The sequence below is a fragment of the Lissotriton helveticus genome, chromosome 11 (assembly GCF_964261635.1).
Source record: "Lissotriton helveticus chromosome 11, aLisHel1.1, whole genome shotgun sequence".
NCBI classification, from domain to species: Eukaryota; Metazoa; Chordata; class Amphibia; order Caudata; family Salamandridae; genus Lissotriton; species Lissotriton helveticus.
In genome coordinates this window covers 362,648,200-362,673,942 of record NC_136072.1, presented here as the reverse complement: position 1 = coordinate 362,673,942, position 25,743 = coordinate 362,648,200, and the positions used below count along the sequence as shown (strand labels likewise).

General features: G+C 47.6%; 1 protein-coding gene across 2 annotated transcripts in view; it reads left to right on the top strand.

Annotated features, from left to right (window-relative positions):
- SLCO2A1 (solute carrier organic anion transporter family member 2A1) overlaps positions 1 to 25,743 on the top strand; it is a 730,981-nt gene that overhangs the window by 689,065 nt on the left and 16,173 nt on the right. For both annotated transcript variants that reach the window (XR_013602305.1, XM_078665791.1), the window contains exon 13: positions 23,075 to 23,198. Coding sequence is in view for 1 of the 2 variants with exons in the window: in XM_078665791.1 (XP_078521917.1) it covers positions 23,075 to 23,198 (124 nt within the window). In the remaining variant the exon portion in view is untranslated. The remainder of the gene's footprint in view (positions 1 to 23,074; positions 23,199 to 25,743) is intronic.

Below are 25,743 nucleotides of genomic sequence, written 5' to 3'. Positions count from 1 at the left end.
ATATCCTTGGTGCAACAACTTCAAGTGTTGCATGGCTAAACACTTATAAGTTCCCAAAGGCGAGACCTATTGGCTATGCCAATGCTTGTTTGTTTTTTCCTCTGTTTCATTGTGGTTGCCAGGTAATCTGCTGTGAAGCCTCACATGATTTTTCTCCCACCCCATGAGTTTCTTTGTTTATTTAAGCTCTTTGTCTTATTAGATTTGTTTATTTAATACTTGTGCTCAATCATGTCGGAGGATGGTGATGAAGTAAAAATGTTGCCCCCCCCTGGAAAAATTTCTGCGGACGCCCATGGACGGGGGCGGGGAAGTTCGACTTGGCCGCTGCTGGAAATCAGGCGGGCAACTAGAGCCAAATTTCGGGGAGGGCCTAAAAATATTTCGGGAGGGGGCTAGTTCTTCCAACCATAGACAGAGTGACTGAAATAAGGGGTGAAAACACAACAAACACCTAATCTACAAGTAAATGGTCTTTAAAGACCTGTTAAGTACTTGGGTGTGGCTGCAATTAGAGCGCCGCCAGCCTGCAAAGCTGTGTCAGCCCGGGCTGACACACACAACGGGGGGGGGGGGGCTGAAGCCCCGTGAGCCCAATGGGTGTTGCGCGCCTGCTGGAAATCATTCATCCGGACACCTCCAGGCAGTTCTCTCCCATGCATTTTATTTATTATTATTTTTTCCGCTTCTTTATTGGGAGTGTGCAGGGGTTCTCACGCTGCCTAGTGCTCTGCAGGGGCTGCCCAGTCACTTCAGGCCTCTCGCGTCTCCCTCCTCACCAGCACGGGGATCTCCCTTTCTGCCGATGCAGCATTGTGTCCCGCCCTGCGCTTCTTCCCGGCACTTTATCTGCACGGCTCCCTGGGGTGATAGGTCGTCTGCCGTGTAAGGATCGGTCAGTCTATAGGGTCTCAGTCGCGCTGCCACAAGTGCCTCAGGCAGTTACCTCCTCTTTCCCCTACCCCGCCGCTGCAGCCTCTCTCGGTTCTCAGGCTTGGCGGGGGAAGGGGCTGGACCTGCTGCATGGAACCTCTGGAATTTCGCCTTGGAGCAGTGTTCTCCACAGGGTTGGAGGGAGCGGGTCGCCGCTCAGCTTTCGTCCTCCCCCCGTCAGGTTTCCTTCACTTAGGTGTCTCTACGCTGCCCCGATGTCTCGCAGTACGGCTCACCTTACGCCCGCCGGGCTTTGTAGGCAGATCAAATGCGGGGTGGGCTCCCGCTCTGTTCCATTGTCTCTTTCTGCCCTGCGGCAGGCCGTCACTCCCTCCGAGTCTCGCGGGAACATCCTGCTCGTTGCCATTGTCGTATCCTGGGCCCTAGGCCCACATGCCGGGACAAAGACCACACAGACACGAAAGTATGTCACTGCAACTGGCCTCGAGCACGTGCACCCAGGCCTCTTTATTAGCCGGCTCACGTCACTCCTGATGCCAGGGGTGGATGGGTGTGGGGTGCAGTGTGTCCACTCCCATAGGGGGAGTGGCTACTAGACCAGTGCCTGTCGAGACACTAGAACGTGTCTCGCAGGACACTACACCGAAAACCCTCCAGGCTATGACAGAAAGAAATCAGGAAGCCCACTGCTGGTTGTTGTATGGGGCATTCATTTCATGAAGGTGATTGTAAGCAGCTGCTATAGGACGCCATTACAAGAGGCCACAAGAGGGTGCCAGATAACAACAAATGCTCTTGTTGATAAGAGAGAAGGCGCAGCCCCTCTAAAATATACCATTTTGACCAGCTCCCTCACTGGACTAAAACTTCTTACCATCAAGTCTGATTCAATGGAAATATAATTTCCTAAATGGCCATTACACAATTAGGAAATGCTGTGCACATGCGGTTTGGAAATCACACATAGAAAATCCCTATTTGAGATTTCCTATTTTGTGAATCTCAAAATGCAATTTCTGCTGGGTAGAAATCGCATTTTGCGATGCCACATATGCCTTTCATGTATACTGAAAGGATTTTCTGCATTTCTTAACAGGCCGAAATAGCGGTTTCGGACCTTTAACAAATGCAAAATCGGTTCACACATATGGGTCAAAGACCCTTCACTCTGCGCCACTCTAATCTACACCACTCTACTCTACTTTCCACTACTCTACTCTAAAACAATCTACTTTACGCCACTCTGCCCTGCACCAGTCGACTCTGCTCTGCATCTCTCCACTCTACACCACTTCACCCTACACCATTCTATTCTAAACTACTGAACTCTATGCCAATGCGCTCAACACCACTTTACTCATAACCAAAGTACCCGATGCCACTGCACTCTACACCAACTACTCTGCATCATTGCACTCTACGCCACTGGACTCTACTCTGCAACACTCTACACCACTGCCACTCTATGATTTTCTACTCAGCACCATTCTACTCTACGCCAAGCCCTCTACACCATTCTACTCTAAACCCCTCCACTCTATGCCAATGCACTCAACACCACTTTACGCAAAACCAATGCATTCTACACCACTGCACTCTACACCAACTACTCTGCACCACTCCACTGTACACCACTATACTCTACTCTGCAACACTTTATGCGGCTGCACTCTATGCCACTGCATGAAATGCTACTCTGTTCTACTCTGCACCGCTGTACTCTCTGTCACTGCTCTCTTCACAACTATACTCTGCATCACTCTACTCTACACCACTGCACTCAATGCCACAATTCTCTGTAAGACTGCACTCTGCCACTGCACTCAACACTTCTCTACTCTGTATGCTATGCTGCTGCACACTACACCACTGCAAGCTGTGCCACTACACACTACGCCACTCTACACCATTGTGCCCTGTCACTGCACTCTATGCCACTTATTCTGCTCTGCAAGACTGTACCCTATGCAACTGATCTCTGTACCACTCTACTCTGCGCCACTCTACTTTGAGTACCTGCACTCTACAACATGCTACTCAGCAAGACTGCACTCCCTGCCACTGAACTCAATGCCACTCTAGTCTGCAACACTGCACTCTACGCCACTACATGCTACACCACTTTACACCATTGCACTCTATGTCACTGCACTCTACACCACTGTATTCTAACCCACTCTACCCTGCACCATTCCACTCTACCCTGAACCACTCCACTTTACTTTACTCTACTCTGAACCAATCTACTCTACACCACTGCACTCTATTCTTCATCAGTCTACTCTGCACCACTGCAATCTAGGCATAGTACTCTACTGAGTGCAGTGGTGCAAAGTAGACTGGTGCATGGGTACTCTACACCACTTTGCTCAAAACCAATGCACTCTGCACTACTGCGCACCACTGTACTTTATGCCACTTCACTCTAGGCCACTCTACAACACTACACTCTATAATGCTCCACCCTATGATGCTTTACTCTATTAGACTCTACTCCCCTCTATGGCAGTCTTCTTCAATCTTTGCTGCTCTACAACATCCTACTCCACTCTACGCAACTCCACTCTATGCTACTCCGCCCTATTCTACACCACTCAACTTTACAACACTCTACTCCACTCTATGCCATTTCACTCTCCTACACTACTACACTCTATGCCACGCCACTTACGACAATCTACTGCTCTCTGAGCCATTCTATGTAACACCCTCTATGCAACTCCATTGTATACCACTCCACCCCACTTCACCGTATGACTCTCTACTCCACTCTGACGCTCTCCTCCACTCTCTTCCATTCAATTTTACTCCCTTCTACGCCCTTCCACTCTAAGACACTCTACTCCCTCCACGACAAAGACTCCATTCCACTCCATGACACTCCACTTCATGCCACTCAACTTTACTCTACACCACCGTAAGTCATTCCATAACACTCCACTCTATTACACTTTATGACACTTCACTCCACGCCACTCTTCTTTAGCCCACTAACTTTTAGCTATGCTGAACAATAACCATGCTGGTGTACAACGTGGATAAAACATACTGGCAAAGCCACTAGCTCTTGCATAGGGGCGACCTATTGGCTTTGCTAATGCTTCTCTTATTATGGGAGTAATCTGACATTGGAATTCATGTGACCAACAAAACTAAATTACAAAAATGTATAGGGAGAATACTTACTTCCACTTCTTATAATAGTAACTTTTATACAGCTCATCCTACCACATTGCTGCCATTGCCAAGTGATGTAAATAACAGGTGTTCTTGACACTGAATTTACCAACCACAGATGGATGAAAGGCCGCGTTGGCCATGCCAGTATTCAAACTCATGACCTGCGGATCACCTCAGATGGCAGCAGTGAGCAACATCTCCCTAAGACTTCTCATTAAGTAAATGTAATGACAGGTTTCCATTTAGAAAAGCCTGATTGATGGAAGGCATGTCACAGGAGTCTCCTGGGTGCTTCCTTTACCTGTGTAGTCATTCCGTATTAGATTAATGAGTTGTAATATACATTAGTGATTAAATACCAATAAATATTTGAACATTTAGACTGAAATCATTTTATTTTATTAAGCATGTAATACAAAAGGCTTAATAGAAAAATGTTTTTGAAAAAACTAAATATCACTATACCACAATATTAAAACATGCTGCATTGTAACTGTTTCACTACAGCCCCAGGGCCAAGTCTGTCACCCCATGTCCATATGTGTCCAGATATAACTTGTTGGTCTGGGATCTGACGTTTCCATGTTGTTTTCTTAATTCTTCCAAGTATGCGCTACGACATGTCAGATCTGAGAGGACTTTAAGATGACTATCTTTATAACATCTGCTTTAAAAATAAAAAAATTTACTCGCGGCCCGAGCCCAGACATGAAAGTTGCATTAGGACAGGCACAGGAACGTTGTCAGTGAAAAGGACAGAGCGATAGGGGTGTAGCCAGTGATAGCAGCGGATAACGCCAGTAGGCAGCAGCCCTGAAGCCTATCTTTGGGCCTTGGCACTTATGTTTTTTACAACTGCAGCACTGCTCAGAACCCTCCTGTCTGAACATTTGGTGATATGTGCTCTAGGAACGCTACAGAGAGCACACACTGTGACCGTGTGGATAAAGAAAACAAGGCTCTGGGATGTCAAAATGAACTCTGCTCACGATAAAGAATTATGGGGCCAACAAACCTTACTTTGTCTTCTTGTTTAGAGTGAGGTTTTGTTAGTATCTGCCCTCGAAATCTGGATATCTTGTGTTACAAAAATGATAGAGTCACCAGGTCAGTGTCCTCACATGCGGGGAGGATACATCTGGGTACTGACTGGGTAATTTGAGGGGGACAAACCTCAGTGGAAGTCAGAGTGTGGGTTCAGAGACACAGGAGAAACCCACTAGGACCACACAAGGATTCTTCAGTCATTATACGCCATGCTGCTGTTGCAGGCGGCTGTATGATGGAAACTAGAGGGGGCCCTGCAAGTTACATGGAGGCCCCACCCCCGCTCAGACCCATTCAAGCCTGCCTCCCGTGCACAATGCTGGAGGGGTCCCCCTGGAGCTCCCTCACACACGCAACACTGCGGGCTATCATTACGCCACTGATGCTGGATCTCTGTTCAGCAGGACAATGTCTGGAACCAAATGTGCGGCTAAGTAGAACCTTTTCAGGCACCCAGGCCACAGAGACAGGATATGGGCCTGGGGTCAGGCTACACTGGGTGGTGTCTCGTGTTCTATTAAAGGCTGTTAGAACTGGGAGTCTCTAGTTGGCCGAGGTAGGTACCTTAGTCCAAATAGGGACCCTTGCTTCTAGTCAGGTAAAGGAGGGACACACTTCTAGATAACCCCTGCTCACCCTCTGGTAGCTTGGTGCGAGTAGCCAGGCTTATCTCCAAGGCAATGTGTAACGTGTTTCCAACCACACTCCCAGTAACACAGTGATAACACCACAAATGGACACCAGACTGATTTTATAAAAATAGCAGTATCTTTATCAAAAGAAATACGATGAGACCAAACAAAAGAAATCCAACATATGCGTATTCGTTATATTCCACTTTGCCGGTTATAAGGGCAACAATCACTTGTAGGTTCTTGCGGTATTAATGAGCAGTTCATGATGATCTAATGCAGTCCTAATGCAATGCTATGCAGTTCGTAATGTAGAAAGAAGACAGTCCTTAATGCAAGTACTAATGCAGGAATAATGTAGTTGGTAATGCAAGAACAATGCAGTTCTTAATACAAGAATAATACAGTTCTTAACACAAGAAGAAGGCAGCTTTTTGTGCAAGAATCAGACAGTTCGTAATGCAAGGAATAATGCTATAAGCCAATCTGCGCGGTCAGCTCAGGCACCACTAGGCCCCAACAACAGAGACAATGGTCGTAAACTTAAAGGGGTGGCCCTGGTACTGCTGGGCAGGTACGGGCCGCTCGGGGACTCAGTGCGTCTAACGCGGTGCAGCGAGAGAGAGATCGGAGCACTCCTGTACTCTTCCTGCACACCTCCCTAGGCACACATGCCTGCTGCTCCAGACCGAAGTCCAAGCCTTACCTGGGGGGTGCGCTGCCTCGCTCTCTCTCTTTCCCCGCTTGTCGGATGTCCTGCTGGGCGGTCCTGGTGAAATTGCAGCTCCGTTTGCTAGGCGACGCTGTAGCCGGACGGGTAAGGGCGCTGCCTTCTCCTGCATTGACGATCTTTGGCTGATTCCTATTGGCAAACAACGGTAAAGATCCCTTTCACCTTGCGGCTTTCTTAGCTTTAAGAAATCTTTTAGCACGTTGCGACTCGGGCCGGCGGCGGCGATCCTTACCCACAACCTCAGTTACGATGACGGCTTGGGCCACAAACAGCAATGCAGCAGCATGGACGATGATTCACGCTGCGTGGGCAATGCGGTCACGGGACACCTCGTAAACAGCACCACAGACCACACGGCAGTCTCAGGCGTGCAAAAGCACACACACCAATTGTTGCTGAGACACAGTTGGAATCTTTGATGTTCCTGAGTTTCCACAACAGGGGACCAGCTCTCCTCGGGCCCTTGGAGACAAGTTACTTTGGGACTCAGCACACAGCAAAGTCCTTTCAAGCAGGGGGACACCTTACACAGCAAAGTCCCTTGTCCTCTCCTTAGTCAAATCAGAAAACTGCAGGCCAGCCCCAGAACACACAGCAAGGGCAGTTCTTCTCTTCAGCTTTTTGTCTTTGGCAGGGGTTCCTCTTGATCACAAAGTAGTTTCAATCCTTTTTAGGGCTCGGGGCGGAGCGCCGAGATCCTATTAGTACAGAAAGGAAAAAAGTGTGTTAAGGGCTCGGGAAAGACACATTCCTTATTTTTTTTATTATCTGAATGGTCATTGGTCTTCGCGGTGATGTATTTTTAGTAGTCTTGATGCTATTGGGCAGTTGTAATTTTCGGGCGTCATTTTGGGCATTTTTCGTGCGGTTACGTGCTCGGAAGTGCATTAATCTTAATTAGGAGCTGTCAGGGTGGCCGTGTAATGCATTCCAGATGGTGTGCGCGCGTTCACCATCTAGCAGTGTGTTTGTCGGGCGCGCGTCCTCCTCACGTGCACACAGGCATAGCAAGTGTCCTCAGGCGATGTCTGCATTTGAAGCCTGTCATTGGCTAATTTTTTTTGGGGGGTACACGGTAACTCCGGAGGGGAGACTCACGGACACTCCATGGGCCGATCCCCGCCGCTCTCATCTGGGATCCAAGTCGCGGCGCTGGAACTCTTTTTTGAGTAGTAGTCGCAGCACCACGTTTGTTCCTCCGCGAGTGCCGGCTCCTCTTTGCCTGGGCTGGCAGCAGCTGGGAAAGTTTGCTCCGTTGTTGTTGCAGCCATGAGTCGTGTCTCCGGGTGGGTCTAGAGGCGGCAGCTTGGATATACGGTGGGCTGCTCTGGCCCAGTGAATTCATTTACAGCCGGGCTAGTACCCGCATGTCCCCGCTCCATCCCTCGGCGAGGCTGACCACCGTGCTGCCAACACCGGGACCTTGTTTGAATCCACCGCCTGCGCTGCTCTCCAGGATAGGCTGTCGCCTGTCTGTGAAGGAATTAATATCACAGGCAGATTGTTTGCAAATCTGCTTCTGTTTGTTGTGGTTGAGCAGCTCCATAAGTGAGGAATATAATGGCTCTTTGGCTGACTTTTGCACTTCTGATTGGCACGATTGGTGCAGGTAAGGATCGCCCCAATCTTTTTAAAAATGCATACCCCGTTGTATCCCTTGTTTGTGATCTTTATTAGTCGCATTTCAGGCCAATTCTACAAATGTTTTTTTTGTGATTGGCGTGTAGCTTCTCCTCGTAAACTTTGAAATTAGGCTGTAAATGTACGTCTTGTGAGTGCTGTTTCTGTTATTACAGTTCCATTTGTAATGTCGCATTTTCTAATTATAGCGTTCGCATGTGATCGCTGCTAAAGTTTAATATATGGACGGCCTTAGCTAACCTCTCCTTGAGAAGAATTGCGCCGCTGGGTGGTCGTTTGATTTATTCCATGCCATGTGTCCTGCGCTGCCTTTCCAGTGCTGTGTTTTGTTAGACTTTTTTTTTTGTTATTGCCTTTGTCGCACCCCTCTCCACCCCAAGCTTGCCTGGTTTATTTATAGTTTTACTTTAAATATTTGGTCGCGTTGCTTGTAAATACTATTTTGGTGGATACAGCCATGCCGGTGAAGGGCTGACAGGACCGGCTCCTTCTCTGTTAATCAACAGGTAGCCAAGGAGGTGGTAAATGATGCGTGGAAGCAATCTGGGGCAGCTTCTCTCAGAGAGGAAGCCCCTCCACCCCACCCACATCTCAACTGTGGCAAACGGAACTAAACTAGAACATCTTTCTCAGAGGATGAGTGTAAGGTGGGGAGGGGTCTTAACACCTGTCACCACTTGGAGCACCTCGCAAGTTGTTTGAGGGTTATCTGTGGGGGAAGCAAGTCTGAAAAAACGGGAGTCCACCCCTCCGAGCAGAAACGCACAGACATGATGTGCAGTGTACTGTAGAAAGAAACGCGCAGGGACAACCGTAGCCAAGTCGCCAAGTGCGATGCTCTAGCTCCAGAGACTACGCTGCCGAAATTTCCCATAAAATGAAGCGTTTTTCTCAGAACAAAAAGCATCAAACTATTATTATCGCCCTCTGCACCGCTCCCCCTTCCCTTATAACGCTCCTCCGAGAACAGAATCCTGTGCAGGACTGTTTTTCCGAGTGGTATTTAGGTAACTACAATCTATTCGACGTCTTTATAAATCCTTTATCCTCCTCTCTTTGTACGTCATTGCTGTGCAACTTTATTGCCAGGTAATTATGAAAAATGTAGCGTTTTTCATCTTCCAAGATCCTGTGCATATCCAAGAAACCCCGCCCCCAAACAGTTTAGTTTTGTGGAGGTGTTTGTGGTGTTGGGACGGCACAGTCTGCACAGCGAACTGTTCAATAATATGTTCCTTCCCCGTTCAATAAGGTTACCACCCTCTTATCCCCTGGCACACTTTGTGATCGAGAGGAACTGTTCCCGTCCAACCATCTCTGTTCTGGGGCTTTGCTGCGGGTGGAATGGTGGAATGCGTAGCTCTTATGAGACGTTTTTTTTTCAACGACTTTTCAGTTTGTAGTGCTGGCCTGTTTTTCATAGGGGCAGACATGCAGTTCTGGAATGTAGGACTCAAATGAGGGGAAGGCAACTTCCTTGACTTATGGGGGATACGAACAGACAGGGAGTATAACAGAGCATAATCGATCATGTTCTATCATTGATTACCACCTGAAAAGCAGGATTCTTGACAATAACCCTTGGTAAATTATATGGCGAACATCATGCTGCAGGGGCCCAGAGAAGTGTGATCCAGGAAGAAGTGGTATTTTTTGTTTGCTCGGTAAGGTGTGGGACTACTGCACTCTGCATGTTAAAGTGGGGGTGACTGGAAAGTCATCGGGGGTCACAGAAGTTCCTAAGATGGTGTTTATTTTACATGTACCTACTTGTATGTGTTATGGAACCTGAAAACATGGAGCACTGACATTTTATTAGGACCTGTTGCACTCTGGCGGTGAGGGGGGCGAATGTCAAGCATGGGGTTTCTATCTGAAGATGAAAACCCCATTGCAGCTTTATAGGTCCTAGTGGACATTGAGGCCATGCTAGCTCCCAGGGAGGCGGAGTTTTGTTTTTCCCCTTGTCTTTGCCGCTTGATACGTAGCTCACCTGCTGTTCTTCCCGGCCCAGGGTGGCCGCAACGCTGTTCCCAGCTCTTGCCGCCTGAGTTTGTGAGTAGAGTAGTGAATAGAGTAGTGAGTAGAGTAGTGAGTAGAGTAGTGAGTAGAGTAGTGAGTAGAGTAGTGAGTAGTGAGTAGAGTAGTGAGTAGTGAGTAGTGAGTAGAGAGTAGTGAGTAGTGAGTAGTGAGTAGAGAGTAGTGAGTAGAGAGTAGTGAGTAGAGAGTAGTGAGTAGTGAGTAGGGAGTAGTGAGTAGTGAGTAGTGTAGTGAGTAGAGTAGTGAGTAGAGTAGTGAGTAGAGTAGTGAGTAGAGTAGTGAGTACAGTAGTGAGTAGTGAGTAGTGTAGTGAGTAGTGAGTGCAGAGTAGTGAGTAGAGTAGTGAGTAGTGAGTGTAGAGTAGTGAGTAGAGTAGTGAGTAGGACATCACAGGCAGCAGCTGTGCAAGCTTCTTACACTCACAAGGAGACCACAGGCAGCTGAGGTGCAATCTTCTCCCACTCACAAGAACGACATCACAGGCAGCAGCAGTGCAAGCTTCTTACACTCACAAGGAGACCACAGGCAGCAGAGGTGCAAGCTTCTCACACTCACAAGAAGGACATCACAGGCAGTAACGGTGCAATATTCTCACACTCACAAGGAGATCACTGGCAGTACATACCACATGAACACACTCCATAACACATAGCAACAATACATTGGCATTTACAATGCCATTAGCTCAAACTCAAATAAATCCGAGCCCGATTGCATTTCTAAGGCTTGTTCAGTCTTGAGTTCAGTCTTTAGTTCAGGGGTTTCTCTCACATTTATACCCCTAAATGCCTTTGAAGTCTTTGTGTTCAGGGGGCTCTGAGCCCGATCCAAACCAGTTCTGGGTGTCTTCCTGCCAGTGCACACACTCTTCCTTTGATAGTGAGGGCCTGGGGCTCAGCCGCTCTGCAGGAGGTGGAGCCATCCTTTTGTGGCAGCAGCACAGCCCAGGGGGTACTCCTCCCACCACACCAAAAGCAGGCCAACCTGTTGCTGTCTCATCTACTCGTCCCGGGTGTCAGGACACCTCCCCAGACCCTGTGACATCCAAACCCAGACAGTCAATAAACAACCAGGCAGAGACACACAGGATGGTTAGGACAAGAAACCAGTCACTTCTAAAAGTGTGGTTTCTAAACACACAATTTAAAACACACCTTCACAAAAAGATGTGTTATTAAATTCATAGTTCAGGCACACTAAACTCAATCTCTCCATCTTATGCTGATGGGAAGATATGCTGGAAACATGTGACACAGCATTCCCCATTCGGTCCTATGGGCAAGATAGCCTTGCAACAGTGAGAAACGAAATTGGCAGTATTTCACTGTCAGAACATGGTACACACCTCTCTACCTTTCACATACACTGCACCCTGCACAGGGGGTACCTTGGGCCTACTATAGGGGTGTCTGATGTGCATAAAAAAAGAAAAGGGAAGGGTAAGGCCCTGCAAGTGGGTGCACTTGTCAGGACAACAGGGCAGCTAACAAACTGCGCGTAGGCACTGCAGTGGCAGGCCTGACCTCTCTTTTTAGGGCTACTTATGTGGGTGGCACAATTAGTGCTGCATGCCCACTAATAGCATTTGCATTACCAGCCCTCGCACACATAGTGCACTTTAGTAGGGACTTTCCTAGTAAGACAAACATACCAATTATGGACAACCAATCACTATAACACTTTATACAGGGAGTACTTGCACTTTGACACTGATCAGCAGTGCCCAAAGCATCTAAGTCTGCAACACCATGTCAGAAAAAGGTCTAGGAGGAAGACAACAAGTTTAAGGAACTTTAGCCAAAAAGGGCCAAGTTCAACAAAGGCTAAGTGAGGGGAACCAGAAAGTATCAAATTAGCAACAAGCCTAGAGTTCTGACAGAGAATGGAGCTCTCCAGGCAATCACCACACAGCTCACCTGCAATTATGCAATAGATAGAGGGATCATGGAGAACCCTTGTCCCATCTCTGGTGAAAGTTACAGAAGGCTTCTTGGCACTCAGCATGCGTACTTGTGGAATTCATGGATTAGCTTGGGGTTTACACACAGTGAAAGTCAGCAGCAGCTTCAGGGCAGACCTACAGAACCTCAGCAGTGCATCAGACTTAGCGCCAACCTTCAGGAACTGGGGAGCACATAGCTCCATGTACAGGAAGCACTACAACGAGGTCTAGGTTAATATAGACCTTCCATTTGCTGGAGCTGGACTCCATTGTAGGTGCTCGGTCCTTGAAAGTTGGATATCTGCCCAGTACTAGTGCCACTGCATTTCATGGTTTGACTTTCCAACTAATCAGGTTGAGTGGATTTTACCTCCACAGAGAGCATTCTTTGTAGAGCATGTCTTTATTTGCTACCACAATGCACTACAAGGGCTAGGGCGTATGTGGCATCAGGCAGGTAGATTCTTTAAGGGTCCGTTCAGGAAGGAAACCTTGGATTTTTATATATATATATATATATATATATATATTTATTTTTTTTTTGCAGAGTTGTATATAGCGCGAACTAGACCCGAACCGAATCAGGTATCAGAGCGCTCTACATTTTTTCCAGTTACGTTACATGAGGACACACTTTCATTTTTTAGGCACGGGGAGATTAAGTGATTTGCCCAGAATCACAGGAGGTTTTAGGCGTCGGTACCGAGACTCAAACCCAGATCCCCAGGTCCGAGGTCGAGCGCCCTAGCCGTTAGGCCAACTCCTCTCCCCTCTCTTATATAAAGGGGCTCTACAACAAAGCAGCAAAAGGGATGAAAAAGAAGTGGGTTATGTGCTGACCCTGTTGATTCTCCCTGGGAAGCCACAATTCCCAATCCTACATAAAGGATTCACATAAACAACAAACAAATAAACACATCTACAACATCACTTACTGCTTTATTGCCAGTGTTTAATGTTTACTATTCTTACGTCCACAACAACTTATCTAGACCTATCAAGCAATATAGTGATTAAGTGGAACCAGTGGATATGATATTTTTCTCAAGTGATGTAGTGAGGGTACACCTCTGCCAACCCACCAGTGGCCAACGTGATGCCCATAACCACTTTGAATAAACACAATCATTGTACAGATCTCATTTTCACACTTGCCAGTGCAGGCAATTTGGATGGATGAGCCTATTTTTACCTCCGGCACAGAGACCTCTCAGCTATATTTGTACACCATTTCTCTTCATCCAGGCTAATCTGTGGGAAAGAACCTGCTCTCAGCATGCAGAGAAGCTGATCTCCATACCCACAGGCACAGTCATGCTATGACCTTCTGATAGATACCTCTAACAGCAGATTCCTCATCTTTAGGATATTCCACAGGCAGCAGACTGGATCCGGAAACTTTTAATAGCAGTCTTCCCCCTTGCTGCTAGTTGGTGCCTTGCAACTCCGCATTGGATTAATTCCATACAAGCCCAACCCGTGAGAGCTGATATCAGTTTCTTGTTTGGCCTTAACCGCACATTCGGACGTTGAGCACAAAACAAATGGAAGGACCAGTATGCACTTATCTATTTTGGGACCTTTTAGAAGGTGCCTGCATGCGCTATACTAGTCGCATTTAAGCGTGCTGCGCTTATTATTGATTTTAAACCTCGTTTTCTGACATTTGCACTATTTTGTTTGGAGCCTCGTTTTAATTGTATAACTGTATCTGGCCTCATACCTGCATTTTAATTTGTGCCCCCACCGCGTTTTTTCGCGGAATTTCACCGGTTTTGTAATTTCTTCGTGGCGCTTGGCCGCCATCTTGGGGTGGTCTCTGCCTCCTGTGCCACTTGCTGCAGCGCTCTAGCGCTTCATGTAGCCCAGGTGAGCTGGTATTTAAGGCGAGCTCTCCCACTGTCCTCCCTTGGGAAAGGTGCCTGCATGCTGCATGCGCTATACTAGTCGCATTTAAGCGTGCTGCGCTTATTATTGATTTTAAACCTCGTTTTCTGACATTTGCACTATTTTGTTTGGAGCCTCGTTTTAATTGTATAACTGTATCTGGCCTCATACCTGCATTTTAATTTGTGCCCCCACCGCGTTTTTTCGCGGAATTTCACCGGTTTTGTAATTTCTTCGTGGCGCTTGGCCGCCATCTTGGGGTGGTCTCTGCCTCCTGTGCCACTTGCTGCAGCGCTCTAGCGCTTCATGTAGCCCAGGTGAGCTGGTATTTAAGGCGAGCTCTCCCACTGTCCTCCCTTGGGAAAGGTGCCTGCATGCTGCATGCGCTATACTAGTCGCATTTAAGCGTGCTGCGCTTATTATTGATTTTAAACCTCGTTTTCTGACATTTGCACTATTTTGTTTGGAGCCTCGTTTTAATTGTATAACTGTATCTGGCCTCATACCTGCATTTTAATTTGTGCCCCCACCGCGTTTTTTCGCGGAATTTCACCGGTTTTGTAATTTCTTCGTGGCGCTTGGCCGCCATCTTGGGGTGGTCTCTGCCTCCTGTGCCACTTGCTGCAGCGCTCTAGCGCTTCATGTAGCCCAGGTGAGCTGGTATTTAAGGCGAGCTCTCCCACTGTCCTCCCTTGGGAAAGGTGCCTGCATGCTGCATGCGCTATACTAGTCGCATTTAAGCGTGCTGCGCTTATTATTGATTTTAAACCTCGTTTTCTGACATTTGCACTATTTTGTTTGGAGCCTCGTTTTAATTGTATAACTGTATCTGGCCTCATACCTGCATTTTAATTTGTGCCCCCACCGCGTTTTTTCGCGGAATTTCACCGGTTTTGTAATTTCTTCGTGGCGCTTGGCCGCCATCTTGGGGTGGTCTCTGCCTCCTGTGCCACTTGCTGCAGCGCTCTAGCGCTTCATGTAGCCCAGGTGAGCTGGTATTTAAGGCGAGCTCTCCCACTGTCCTCCCTTGGGAAAGGTGCCTGCATGCTGCATGCGCTATACTAGTCGCATTTAAGCGTGCTGCGCTTATTATTGATTTTAAACCTCGTTTTCTGACATTTGCACTATTTTGTTTGGAGCCTCGTTTTAATTGTATAACTGTATCTGGCCTCATACCTGCATTTTAATTTGTGCCCCCACCGCGTTTTTTCGCGGAATTTCACCGGTTTTGTAATTTCTTCGTGGCGCTTGGCCGCCATCTTGGGGTGGTCTCTGCCTCCTGTGCCACTTGCTGCAGCGCTCTAGCGCTTCATGTAGCCCAGGTGAGCTGGTATTTAAAGCTCACTCTGCTAGCGCAGCGGTGACGCGCAGCGGTAGCGCCTGACTCGCGCCGGAGTCGAGCCAGAGTCTGCCCGTCTGCGCCCGTCCGCGCTAAGTACGCGCGGTACGCCAGGGAGTTTATCTTTTATTTTTACCTAGTGTATATTTGTGGGTCCGTAGCTGTCGCCCTGTCAGGATGATTATGTATTCCGGTGCCTCGCTTCTTGCCATCAGAGATACTCTACCACGCTGCTCTACCACACCCCACCATCCGCTGTGTGGCCCGTTTCAGTGTGCTTGCAACAGATGGTCATTGGACCAGCCTGTAGGTATTCGCGAGCTCGCCACTTCTCCCGCCCCACGAGCTCCTCCTGGTCTCTCTCCGTTGCCTGGTAGCTTGGGATCTGGTCTACGTTTTTTAAATCTGAACACCAGATCTCTAGTGAAACACCATCTGTCTGTGGCTGACCTCATTCTGGATAAGACACCAGATCTGTTGGCTGTAACTGAAACCTGGCTACAAGATACTGATGACGCCATAGTCAATCTTGCCTGTCCTCCGGGCTATTCATGCTTCAGATCCAACCGCCACTCTAGAGGTGGAGGGATCGCCTTATTTATCAGATCCGCCTATACATGTACCTGGACGGTCTTGCAGATTGCTGGATGTGAGAGTGCGCTGTTTAAGGTTTCCATCAGCCCACAGTTCTCGCTGTCAGGGATGGTTGTTTATCGCCCTCCAGGCAGCGATGTAGCTTTTAGAGGTGCCTTTCCGGAGGCTGTGAGCCTCTTGGCTAGTGGATGTGCAAACTTTTCTATCTTGGGCGACCTAAATCTCCACTTTGATAGGTTAGAGTCTCTGGCCATCAGTGGTTTTTTGGCCGATTTAGAGGCTTTGCAGTTGACCCAGCTTATTTCTCAGCCTACACACGTGGCCGGCCACACCCTTGATCCGTTTTTTACCACTCTCTCTGATGTTCGGATTGTGGCGGTTGATCCTGTGATATGGTCTGACCACTATCTGGTGTCTGCTTGGCTTCCCCTCCCTGCTAATCCTACTATACCGCCTCCTTTGCGGATACCCCGGCGTCACTGGAACAAACTTAGGTTAGAGGACCTTCACCGCATTTTGGGTGCTGAGCCATTAGGTCCCCTGCTGAATGCCACCTCGGGCTATGACCGGTTCTGTAACTGGATTACCAGGGCGCTGGACGCCCTGGTACCCATCATCTCCAGCAAATCCAGTCCTCGGCAGGCTAGCCCTTGGTATGACAGCGCGCTGCGTGCAATGAAGTCCTCTTGCAGACGGGCGGAAAGGGTGTGGCGTAAGTCGTACGATGCCGACAAGAAATCCATCTACCTGGCCTTAGTTAAGCTTTACCATCGAGCTATATGCAGGGCCCGGGCGGCGTTTTACGCAGCCGAATTTCGAAATAGCCTTAACCCGACTAAAACCATCTTTAAGACCATAAAAGACTTAATGGCAAAGAGAGTTCCCCCACAGTTGGACAGTTCCACTGCCCACTGTGAAGCCCTAGCCACCTTCTTTTTGGATAAAGTCAGGAAGATCTATCTGGCGTTTCCAAGCACATTGTCTCCTGTGATTCCCTGGAGCGGCTCTAGCAGCTGTCCATCGCTGCACTCCCTTCCTACCATCTCCAATGAGGAGTTCGCAAAGTGGGCCCTGCGAGTCAAGTCTGGATCGCCTGCAGACCCGGTAAGATCTGCTCTCTTCAGGGACGTTGCTTTTCAGGGCCGCACAGCAGTGTGCTCCCTGATTAACCTCTCCCTAACCTCTGGCCTGGTCCCTGCCAAATGGAAGCAAGCGGTGGTTTCCCCGATCCTAAAAAAACCATCTTTGGATCCATCGAGACCTGAAAACTACCGCCCTATATCTTTGCTCCCTTGGCCGGCCAAGGTTATGGAGGCCCATGTAAATCGGGCCCTCACGGAGCATATGACCCTTGTGAATGTCCTGGATCCCACGCAGAATGGGTTTCGTGCTGGCCACAGCACTGAGACGGCCCTTCTGGCAATGGTTGAGCATTTGCGAAGTGTGCTCGATGCAGGTCAAACGGCAGCGCTTATTTTACTAGACCTGAGCGCTGCCTTTGACACTGTCTCCCATCGCATCTTGCTACACCGCCTGCAGGACATTGGCATTTGTGGTTCAGCTCTGCAGTGGTTCCGCTCCTTCCTCAGTGATCGCTCCTTCTGCGTTGCCACCCCTCCTTTTCAGTCCAAGTACCATCCTTTGGACCTGGGGGTCCCTCAGGGCTCCTCGCTGAGTCCCACGCTTTTTAATCTGTACGTGCAGCCGCTGGCTGAGGTCGTCAGGCAATGGGGCCTTACCATGGTCTCCTATGCTGACGACACTCAGTTGGCGGTTACGATCAGCGGGGATGCCAAGCAGGATGCCCTCAGGTTCCGAAGTGGACTGAGAGAGGTGGCCAGCTGGATGAATATCAACTGTCTCCAGCTGAACGCGTCAAAAACAGAGGTGATGATCGTTGGAAGGGAAGCGGACCACTGGGGGGACGAATGGTGGCCTCCAGAGCTGGGATCAGCGCCGGCCCATGTCCTGGAACTCAGGAATCTCGGAGTATGGCTTGACCACACGCTAAGCTTTGTGACTCACACAAAGAGAGTGGCGGCCTGCTGTTTTGGAGTACTACGCGGGCTAAGACCCCTGCTGCGATTCTTCGATGCTCCTACAAGACAGCTGGTCATTCAAGCAATGATCATCTCGCGGTTGGATTACGCCAGTTCTCTCCTTTTAGGAGCGAACCAAGCCGAGATTCTCCGTTTACAACGAGTCCAGAACGCGGCGGCTAGGGCGGTGGTTGGTCTGCCTCGAACCTGCCCCACCTCTAACACCCTGCGGTCCTTGCACTGGCTCCCGATATGCAAGCGTATCCAATTCAAGGCTCTCTGCCTGGTTTTTAAAATTCTGAGAGAGTTGGCACCCGGAATACTGAATACACTGATCTCTCCCTATGTTCCTACCCGCTCACTACGATCCCTTGGACAGTCCTTGGTGGTCGTCCCCCGCTTCAGACTTAGTCGGATGGGGGGTCGCTCCTTCCGCATGAAAGCCGCAACCCTCTGGAATGCGCTCCCCTTGGAAATCCGCCTTTCGAATGACCTAATGTCTTTCCGTAGGGCCCTGAAAACCTTCCTGTTTTAATTGTTTCTAGCTTTTACTGTTTGCTTTTTGTTACCGGACCTAGTGTTGTGTTGTGTTTACCTTTCCCTGCGCCAGGACGCTCCTTCGCTGGAGCAGCTGTGCGCATTAAAATGCAACTAACATAACATAACATAAAAGAGACAACGCCACAGAAAGGGGAGGGAAGTGAGGAATCTGCTGTTAGATAGGTTATCCACAAGAAAGAGCATTACCGAAGGTATAACTTGTTCTTCTTCCAAAAAGATCATTTAAACCCCAGATCCCTAATCTTTATAATAGATACCATAACAGTACCTCCCGAAGGTGGTTAGTCTATGGAATGGGCTCAGACCAGAACGTCCTGCACAACTGAATGGACAAAACAACCTTCACATTGAGCCTGGCTGTCATGAATGTGTGCACTCATGCCCATGTCACAACCTGGCATATGTCTGGGACAGGCACTCCAAGGGGTCAATTCCGAATCGGGAAAAACCGCTCTGAATAGCCGTTCGGAGCATTTTTCCCGTACGAATCGTACCCTGCAACGTCCCCTGTACGTACGACGAAGTACGATTCGTACCAGGAGCTGTACTCTGTACGAGTCGTACAAGACACCGTACGACTCTAATCTCCGTATGATTCTCCCTCGGAACCCACTGTACGCGACATCTGTACGGTTCACAGCTGGTTTTTACGACCCAGCAAGTACGATACGTTTGGGGTACGCACCGTACGACCCTTTTTCTACGGGAGCTGAAAACAGCCGTAAAAGCTGAGTTCGCGCCGAAACAGGTACGGAACGGCCCCCCGAGTATGGTGCGTACCCCCCATGATCGCAGGGGTACGCACCGTACCCCTGCGATCATGGGGTGTATGAGCCGTACCCCCATTGTACGATCGGTGTACGAGCCGTACCCCATGTACGATCGGTGTACGAGCCGTACCCCCATTGTACGATCGGTGTACGAGCCGTACCCCATTGTACGATCGGTGTACGAGCCGTACCCCCATTGTACGATCGGTGTACGAGCCGTACCCCATGTACGATCGGTGTACGAGCCGTACCCCATGTACGATTGGTGTACGAGCCGTACCCCCATTGTACGATCGGAGTACGAGCCGTACCCCATGTACGATCGGTGTACGAGCCGTACCCCATGTACGATCTGTGTACGAGCCGTACCCCATGTACGATGGGGCTACGGCTCGTACACCGATCGTACAATGGGGGTACGGCTCGTACACCGATCGTACAATGGGGGTACGGCTCGTACACCAATCGTACAATGGGGGTACGGAATCAACCCCCAAGTGTCAACACAGTGGTGGCAGCCTTGGCCCTAGTGAAATGTGACCTCAGTTCTTCCAGAGGGTGCTTTTTGGCCTATGCATAGCGGATACTGCAAAGGACTATCCACCATGGTAAAGTCCTTTTCTGTACCGCCATACCTTTTTTGCTCCAGAGAACCCCATAAAAAGCTGACAGTACACCTGATGATCTTAGGTGTGATTGATATAAAAGCCTAAATCTATTTTTGGGGCCAGCCATTGGGGTCTTGCCTCCTCTTTTGAGGGTGTAAAGAAGGGCAAAGAATGTGTGGATGAGGATGGATTGCTGAGCGTGAAAACAAGTTCTGAAGTTTGCAAAACGTCCATCCTAGTCCTCAGCACCAGCCTGTCTGAAAAACAGGTGATGTAGGGCGTTTGCACCGAGAGAGCCTGTAGCTTACTCATTTAAAGAGCTGGAGTGACTGTGATGAGAATGGCAGTCTTTAGGGTCAGAAGGAGGGGGCAGGAGCGGTGCAAGGTGAGGTATTGTGGGTTTGCAAGGCATATACATCTCTTTTAACTTCTACCGTTTTCCCAAGCTGTTAGATTTCTTTTTTGTGATAGTAAAATGTTCTGATCCAGCAGGCGACATACGTATCTCTAGACTTTCCCTTTTGAAGCTCTAGAATGAAGTTTCGGGACCCTGGGGTAGCGGATGGCTAGTTGGCTATGGGAGCTCTTGGATTCTCGTCATCTACGCAGTAGATTACTGATTACACTAAGATGTCTGTTGTAACAGTAAAATACATTTTTTGTTTCCAAACCCCTCCCGCCTCCCCCTCATCCCCCCAGGTCGTACCAACACTGAACATGGCACTGGTGTTGTTTGGTGTTTTGGAAGACTGGTGGCAGAATCACTTCGTGTGTGGTAAACTGTGATATCGGTTGTCGGCCCATGTTTCAGAGGAGATATTTAGCTCTTGAATTGATTTTATATTTTTATTGTTTGTCCGTTACACTGTTAATTATGATTTTAGTTGGAGTTAGATTGCTCATGTTTTGTGTAAGACGCTCACTATTTAGCATCAACAGTATTGAAGCACGGACCTTCTGGTCTGTAGAAAGTCATTGAAAAGCTGTTTTTTATTCAGTGAATTTCCCCTGCTATCCTTAATTCCTCATGAGTGTTTTCTTTCTTTTTGGCTAGTGCCTAGACGCCTTCGGGTGGAGCACTTTAAAAATCCTTTATTCATTTCACTTTCATTTCACAGTGCAAGAAATTATACAAAATTCAAAACTCGCTCTTTTATAACTTTCAATCTAACTGTAGTACAATCACACAAATATTTTTGTCACATCGATATGCAGACATTCGGTTTGCCATTAGGTGCATCGACAAACTAATGACTTTGTGTATTGATGCTGGTCGAGTTTAGAAAAACCTACCCAATTCTCAAATTTATTTTAAAAACAAGCACGGGGATCAAGAGGTATGCTCTGAACCGGACCTGACGATTTGCTTCTGCTGGCGAGGGGGAGGCTGTGGGGAGAGGCCAGGCCTAATCAGTTTTAGTGCTTTAATATTGATTCCAAGCTGAAGGGACTGGCACTGCTGGTGTTACGAGGTCTTTCTCAGAGCCTTCACCACTACTGGCCCTCATTGCAGAAGAGGTGCTTGGTCACCGCTTTGCTCCTTAATGTTATCTGTTTTCAACCTCTTCAATCACTATATTTTTAAAACCTGTCAGTAGTTTCTGCCACACCAGTTTAAAATTTCACCAGCCACCACTGGTAACTTGTTCTTCTGCCTTAGTTCACAAAAATCGATTCTGAACTCAGAGTAAGGAAGGTCTCAGGTATTTTATGCTGTAATGCAATGTAAGTGTAGTGCAGGTCTCCAAATGATTGTTACAGAAACGGAGGCAGCTATAGTGTAAAAAAAGATACTTATAACAATTAACCACTATATCAAGGTTGCCTGGTGCTATGTTAAGATAAGTTAGGATATGTTATGCTGTGCCTTTCTTACAGTGGCTGTTGCTTCGGATGGGGGTGGTGCAGTGGAGGGGAATGAAAAACTAGATAAAATAAATGTATCTTCAAACGTTGCTGCCACCTCTCTCACTCGACACTGCAGCACCCGAAGCCCCCAGTCTCCCAGGGTCTTTCAGCTAATCACAATGCTGCTAATGCAGCATTGTGATTGATCTGAGTGGCCTGTTTGGCGGCTGAGGCAGTGCCTGGGAGTCTAGGCATGTTCTCCACCCAGCTGTGCAACACAGCCAGATGGAGAACATGCTAAATGTGCATGGCGGTCTGGCCGCCATTCTTTGCACTTTGAGAGTACAAGCCACTCCTCCCCCTGCTCTGGCCAGCCCTGGCCCACCCCGCCCCGTCTCCGAGTCCCGCACAGAAAAATAAAATGATAGTAATGTCTTGTTATTATCAATTTTTGTTTGTACTGCTTAAAGAGCAGTGGAGCGACGCTCCTTCGCCTTAGCAGAGGAGCCGCCACTGCTTTCTTATATTAGATGTTTGCTGTGACATATCATGCTAAGGCATTCTATGAACTATTTCAGGAGCCAAACACGTACATATTAGTTAGAGTATTGCAGAGGCCACCTCCGCAATATATAACACAAAGTGAATATTTTGAAGCCGATTTTATCTTAGTTTATTTTATAATGAACTTGTTGTGGACTGGTTTTAAGAGTTTTTATAAATTATTTATGATCAAATTATTGTCGTTTCCAGGTGTCAAACGTATGTATTTTATGTCTGTATTATCAATAAGCTGGCTGTTTTTATTTGCCCATTGTATATTTAGGCTAACTTTTATGGGGTTTTTTAAGAACCGAAATAAAGTTTATAAACTGAAACTGAATATTTTGCTACCAGGATTGAACATGTGTTATAGTTCAAATATATATTTGTCACATATGTTAGATACAAGTTTGGTCCCTGCAGCCTGTGCTGCATATGAGGCCTCAGAGACACGTCCCCCAAGGGATGCCTCGGAGATGGGACCTATAGTATTGGCCAACTAGTAAGGCTCAGAGACAATGCTAGATGGGTGGGATCAGATGCAAGCATGAGTTTTAACCCAGAAATAGATGAAAGTCTGAGAGCCGTGGCATCGTGGAGGACATGGGACCCACAAGATTACAGGCAGCAGGAGTCTCAACTATTGATGTATACTCATCTTAAATTTCATGATTACTTTTTCTTGCGTCACATTTTCTATCATAACCCACATCCCTTCCTGACTTGTGTTCTTTGCCTTTCCTCTGCCTCGCCTGGACCTTTCTACACACATCCAGCATGGCTGCCAGCCCCAGCACTTTTCGGCTTTGTCATCGACTCCACGTGCCTCTGGTGGAAGCCAACTTGCAGCGAGAAGAAAGGCGCCTGTTGGTACTATGACAACGATCTATTACGAAACAGGTATGTGGCTGAGTGCCTCGGTAAAGGATAATCGAGGTACAGATTATGGATCAAGGGGTGTCATGGTAGATGTGGTACACTTGGGTCTACATTACGAGCAACCTATAATCTCAGATGGATCCGGTACTGCGCATAGCAGTGGAATGTGATGGGCTAAATCAGAATCCCCCGGTTATTCCTCTTACCTACGTTGACCCACAGTGTCCAACTCATAATGTGCATTTTTTTCGACCCAAGGAAATACCATCCCAGCCGGTCACTGCACCTCTGGTAACCAGCATTACCAGACCCATTAATAGGCAACTCGTAATGAGGGCCTTGGTGATTGTGTGTAATTGTGTAGCAATCTAAAATATTGGGGTGACTAAGATTTGAGTGGATGCCCCAGAACATAGGTGGCTTTATGTAAGACTGAACAAGCGCATTCCACAGCAGATGTAGGGCACATCCATGGAGATGTATGAATGAGCACAACTGGAAGTGAGGGGCATTTCAAGCAGTAGGTTGAGATATCCCTGCTGGCAGGTCGCAGTGGGAGATAACCGAGAAAGAGTAAATGAGTATTGGGGTGCATGGTGGGTGTGTACAAGTGAGTGCAAGTGGACGTGAGAGAAACTTTGCAGTGGTGAGTAACCGTCTCCAGATGTTTTGGATGCATGTTGTAGACAAGGTATGTCTACTATGAGTGAATGAGTGTGTACCATTGAACACGGACGCCCTACATATAACCAGGGATTTTGGGCCAATAACATTGATAACACGTTGCTCCATGTGCACAATTTGCAGCATCTAATATACATGGACCTTTTAGAAAGATCAGAGAGCAGCCTCAAACCTTTGCTATCAGTACTAAAGGGGGCCCGAAATATATAAATCTATCTCAGGCTTGTGACACAGCATGCCACCAACACCAGTAGTATTTTAGTAGCAAATAATCGTAGGCAGGGGAAATGGGCCTTGATAATCGATTCTGGAATTTTGTCTTCCGGCTACAATATAGTTGTACCTTATCTCGAAACTGCTTCACTTATAAGTAGTGATGCTCATGTCTTATTAACGATCCACAGAGCCCTGTTTGACTCCACTGCTCTGCGATTTACGAAAGAGGTGAAAAGCAAAGGTGGCGCAGTCATCAAACAAAATCCATGGGGCCTCATTTATGAGGCTGTCCGTCACTTTTACGCCGCCGGTGCGTCACTTTTTGTGACGCACCAGCAGCGTAAAAAATGTGCCTTGTTGCACTAAATTTACAAAGTGACGTATCTAGGTAGATGCGTCACTTTGTAAACCCCTGCGCTACATTATACCTGCGCCAGGTATAATGTATGCAGGGGGGCGTTCTGACGCAAGAAAAGGTCATAGAAGTGACGCAGTGAAATCTATAAAATTTCACTGCGCCACTTCTAGGACTCAAATGCGTCAATTTCTTACGCCTGCCTCACAGCAGGCGTAATACTGGCGCAGGCCCTTTCACATGGGGCTTGCCCCATGTGAAAGGATTCATTGCTGGAGTTGCGTCACTTTTGTGACACACTCCAGCAATGCGTCACTTTTGCGCCATACAGATACGTCAGAAATACTGACGTATCTGTAACTCCTTGCGCCATGATGCGTCATACTGTAAATATGACGCATCATTGGTGTCGCAAGGAGGGCGCAGTGAAAAGTGATGCACCGCTGTTTTCACGCAGTGATGCGTCACTTTTCATAAATGAGGCCCATGGAGTGTGTAACAAAGCTAAACTAAGTATGCTGTCCACACTTAGATGTACAGAAAAGGCAGCAATATCAATTGCACCTACATTTTACAAACACATTTTGAAATTAAGAACCAGATGACCCTTTTCTTAATTTCATAATGAGTTGTAAAATCACAACATTGCTTTGATTAATTCGCGTTCGCTTTCAGGCGCATTTCTATACTGAACCAGAAAGCCAGTAAAGCGCTAGACTTAGATAAAATATGTATCAACCTATTTAAATGCGAGCCAAGTGTATATGGTCCATATATACAAATATTTTCCAATAATATAGCAAAAAGACAAGTGTCTCCAACGAGTAGCTTGTTAGCTACCAGTAGCTACCCGGCTAGTTGTGAGTTGCTCTTCTGTGTGCAGCCCTGCCTGCGACTATAAAAGCTTTTGCTTGGTTGGATTATCATATGTATACCAAAATGAAAATGCATCTATTCAAGAAACAAATGCTTGCATTTTCACAATTCATTAGCTGATGTCTGTAGAAAAATAGTTGAATTTTCAAAATATGTTGAAAGCTATTATTTGAGTTGGAGAGATTTATTACTCATATTTATACCTTGGTGCCAGGGGGATTGCAGCTATGGTTTGTATACTACTCATGTAATATTTCAGTTCAAATTGTCAAAGTCTTTTTGACATTATTGCTGAAAACCCTGTATAATGCACCAATGTGATCACTGCGGACACTCTTGGATGGGATGTTCACTTTTTCCTCACTAGAATGAGTAGCTCGGGATGATATTCATTGAACATAATAGCTCTGGTTACAGAAAAGGTTAGAGACCCCT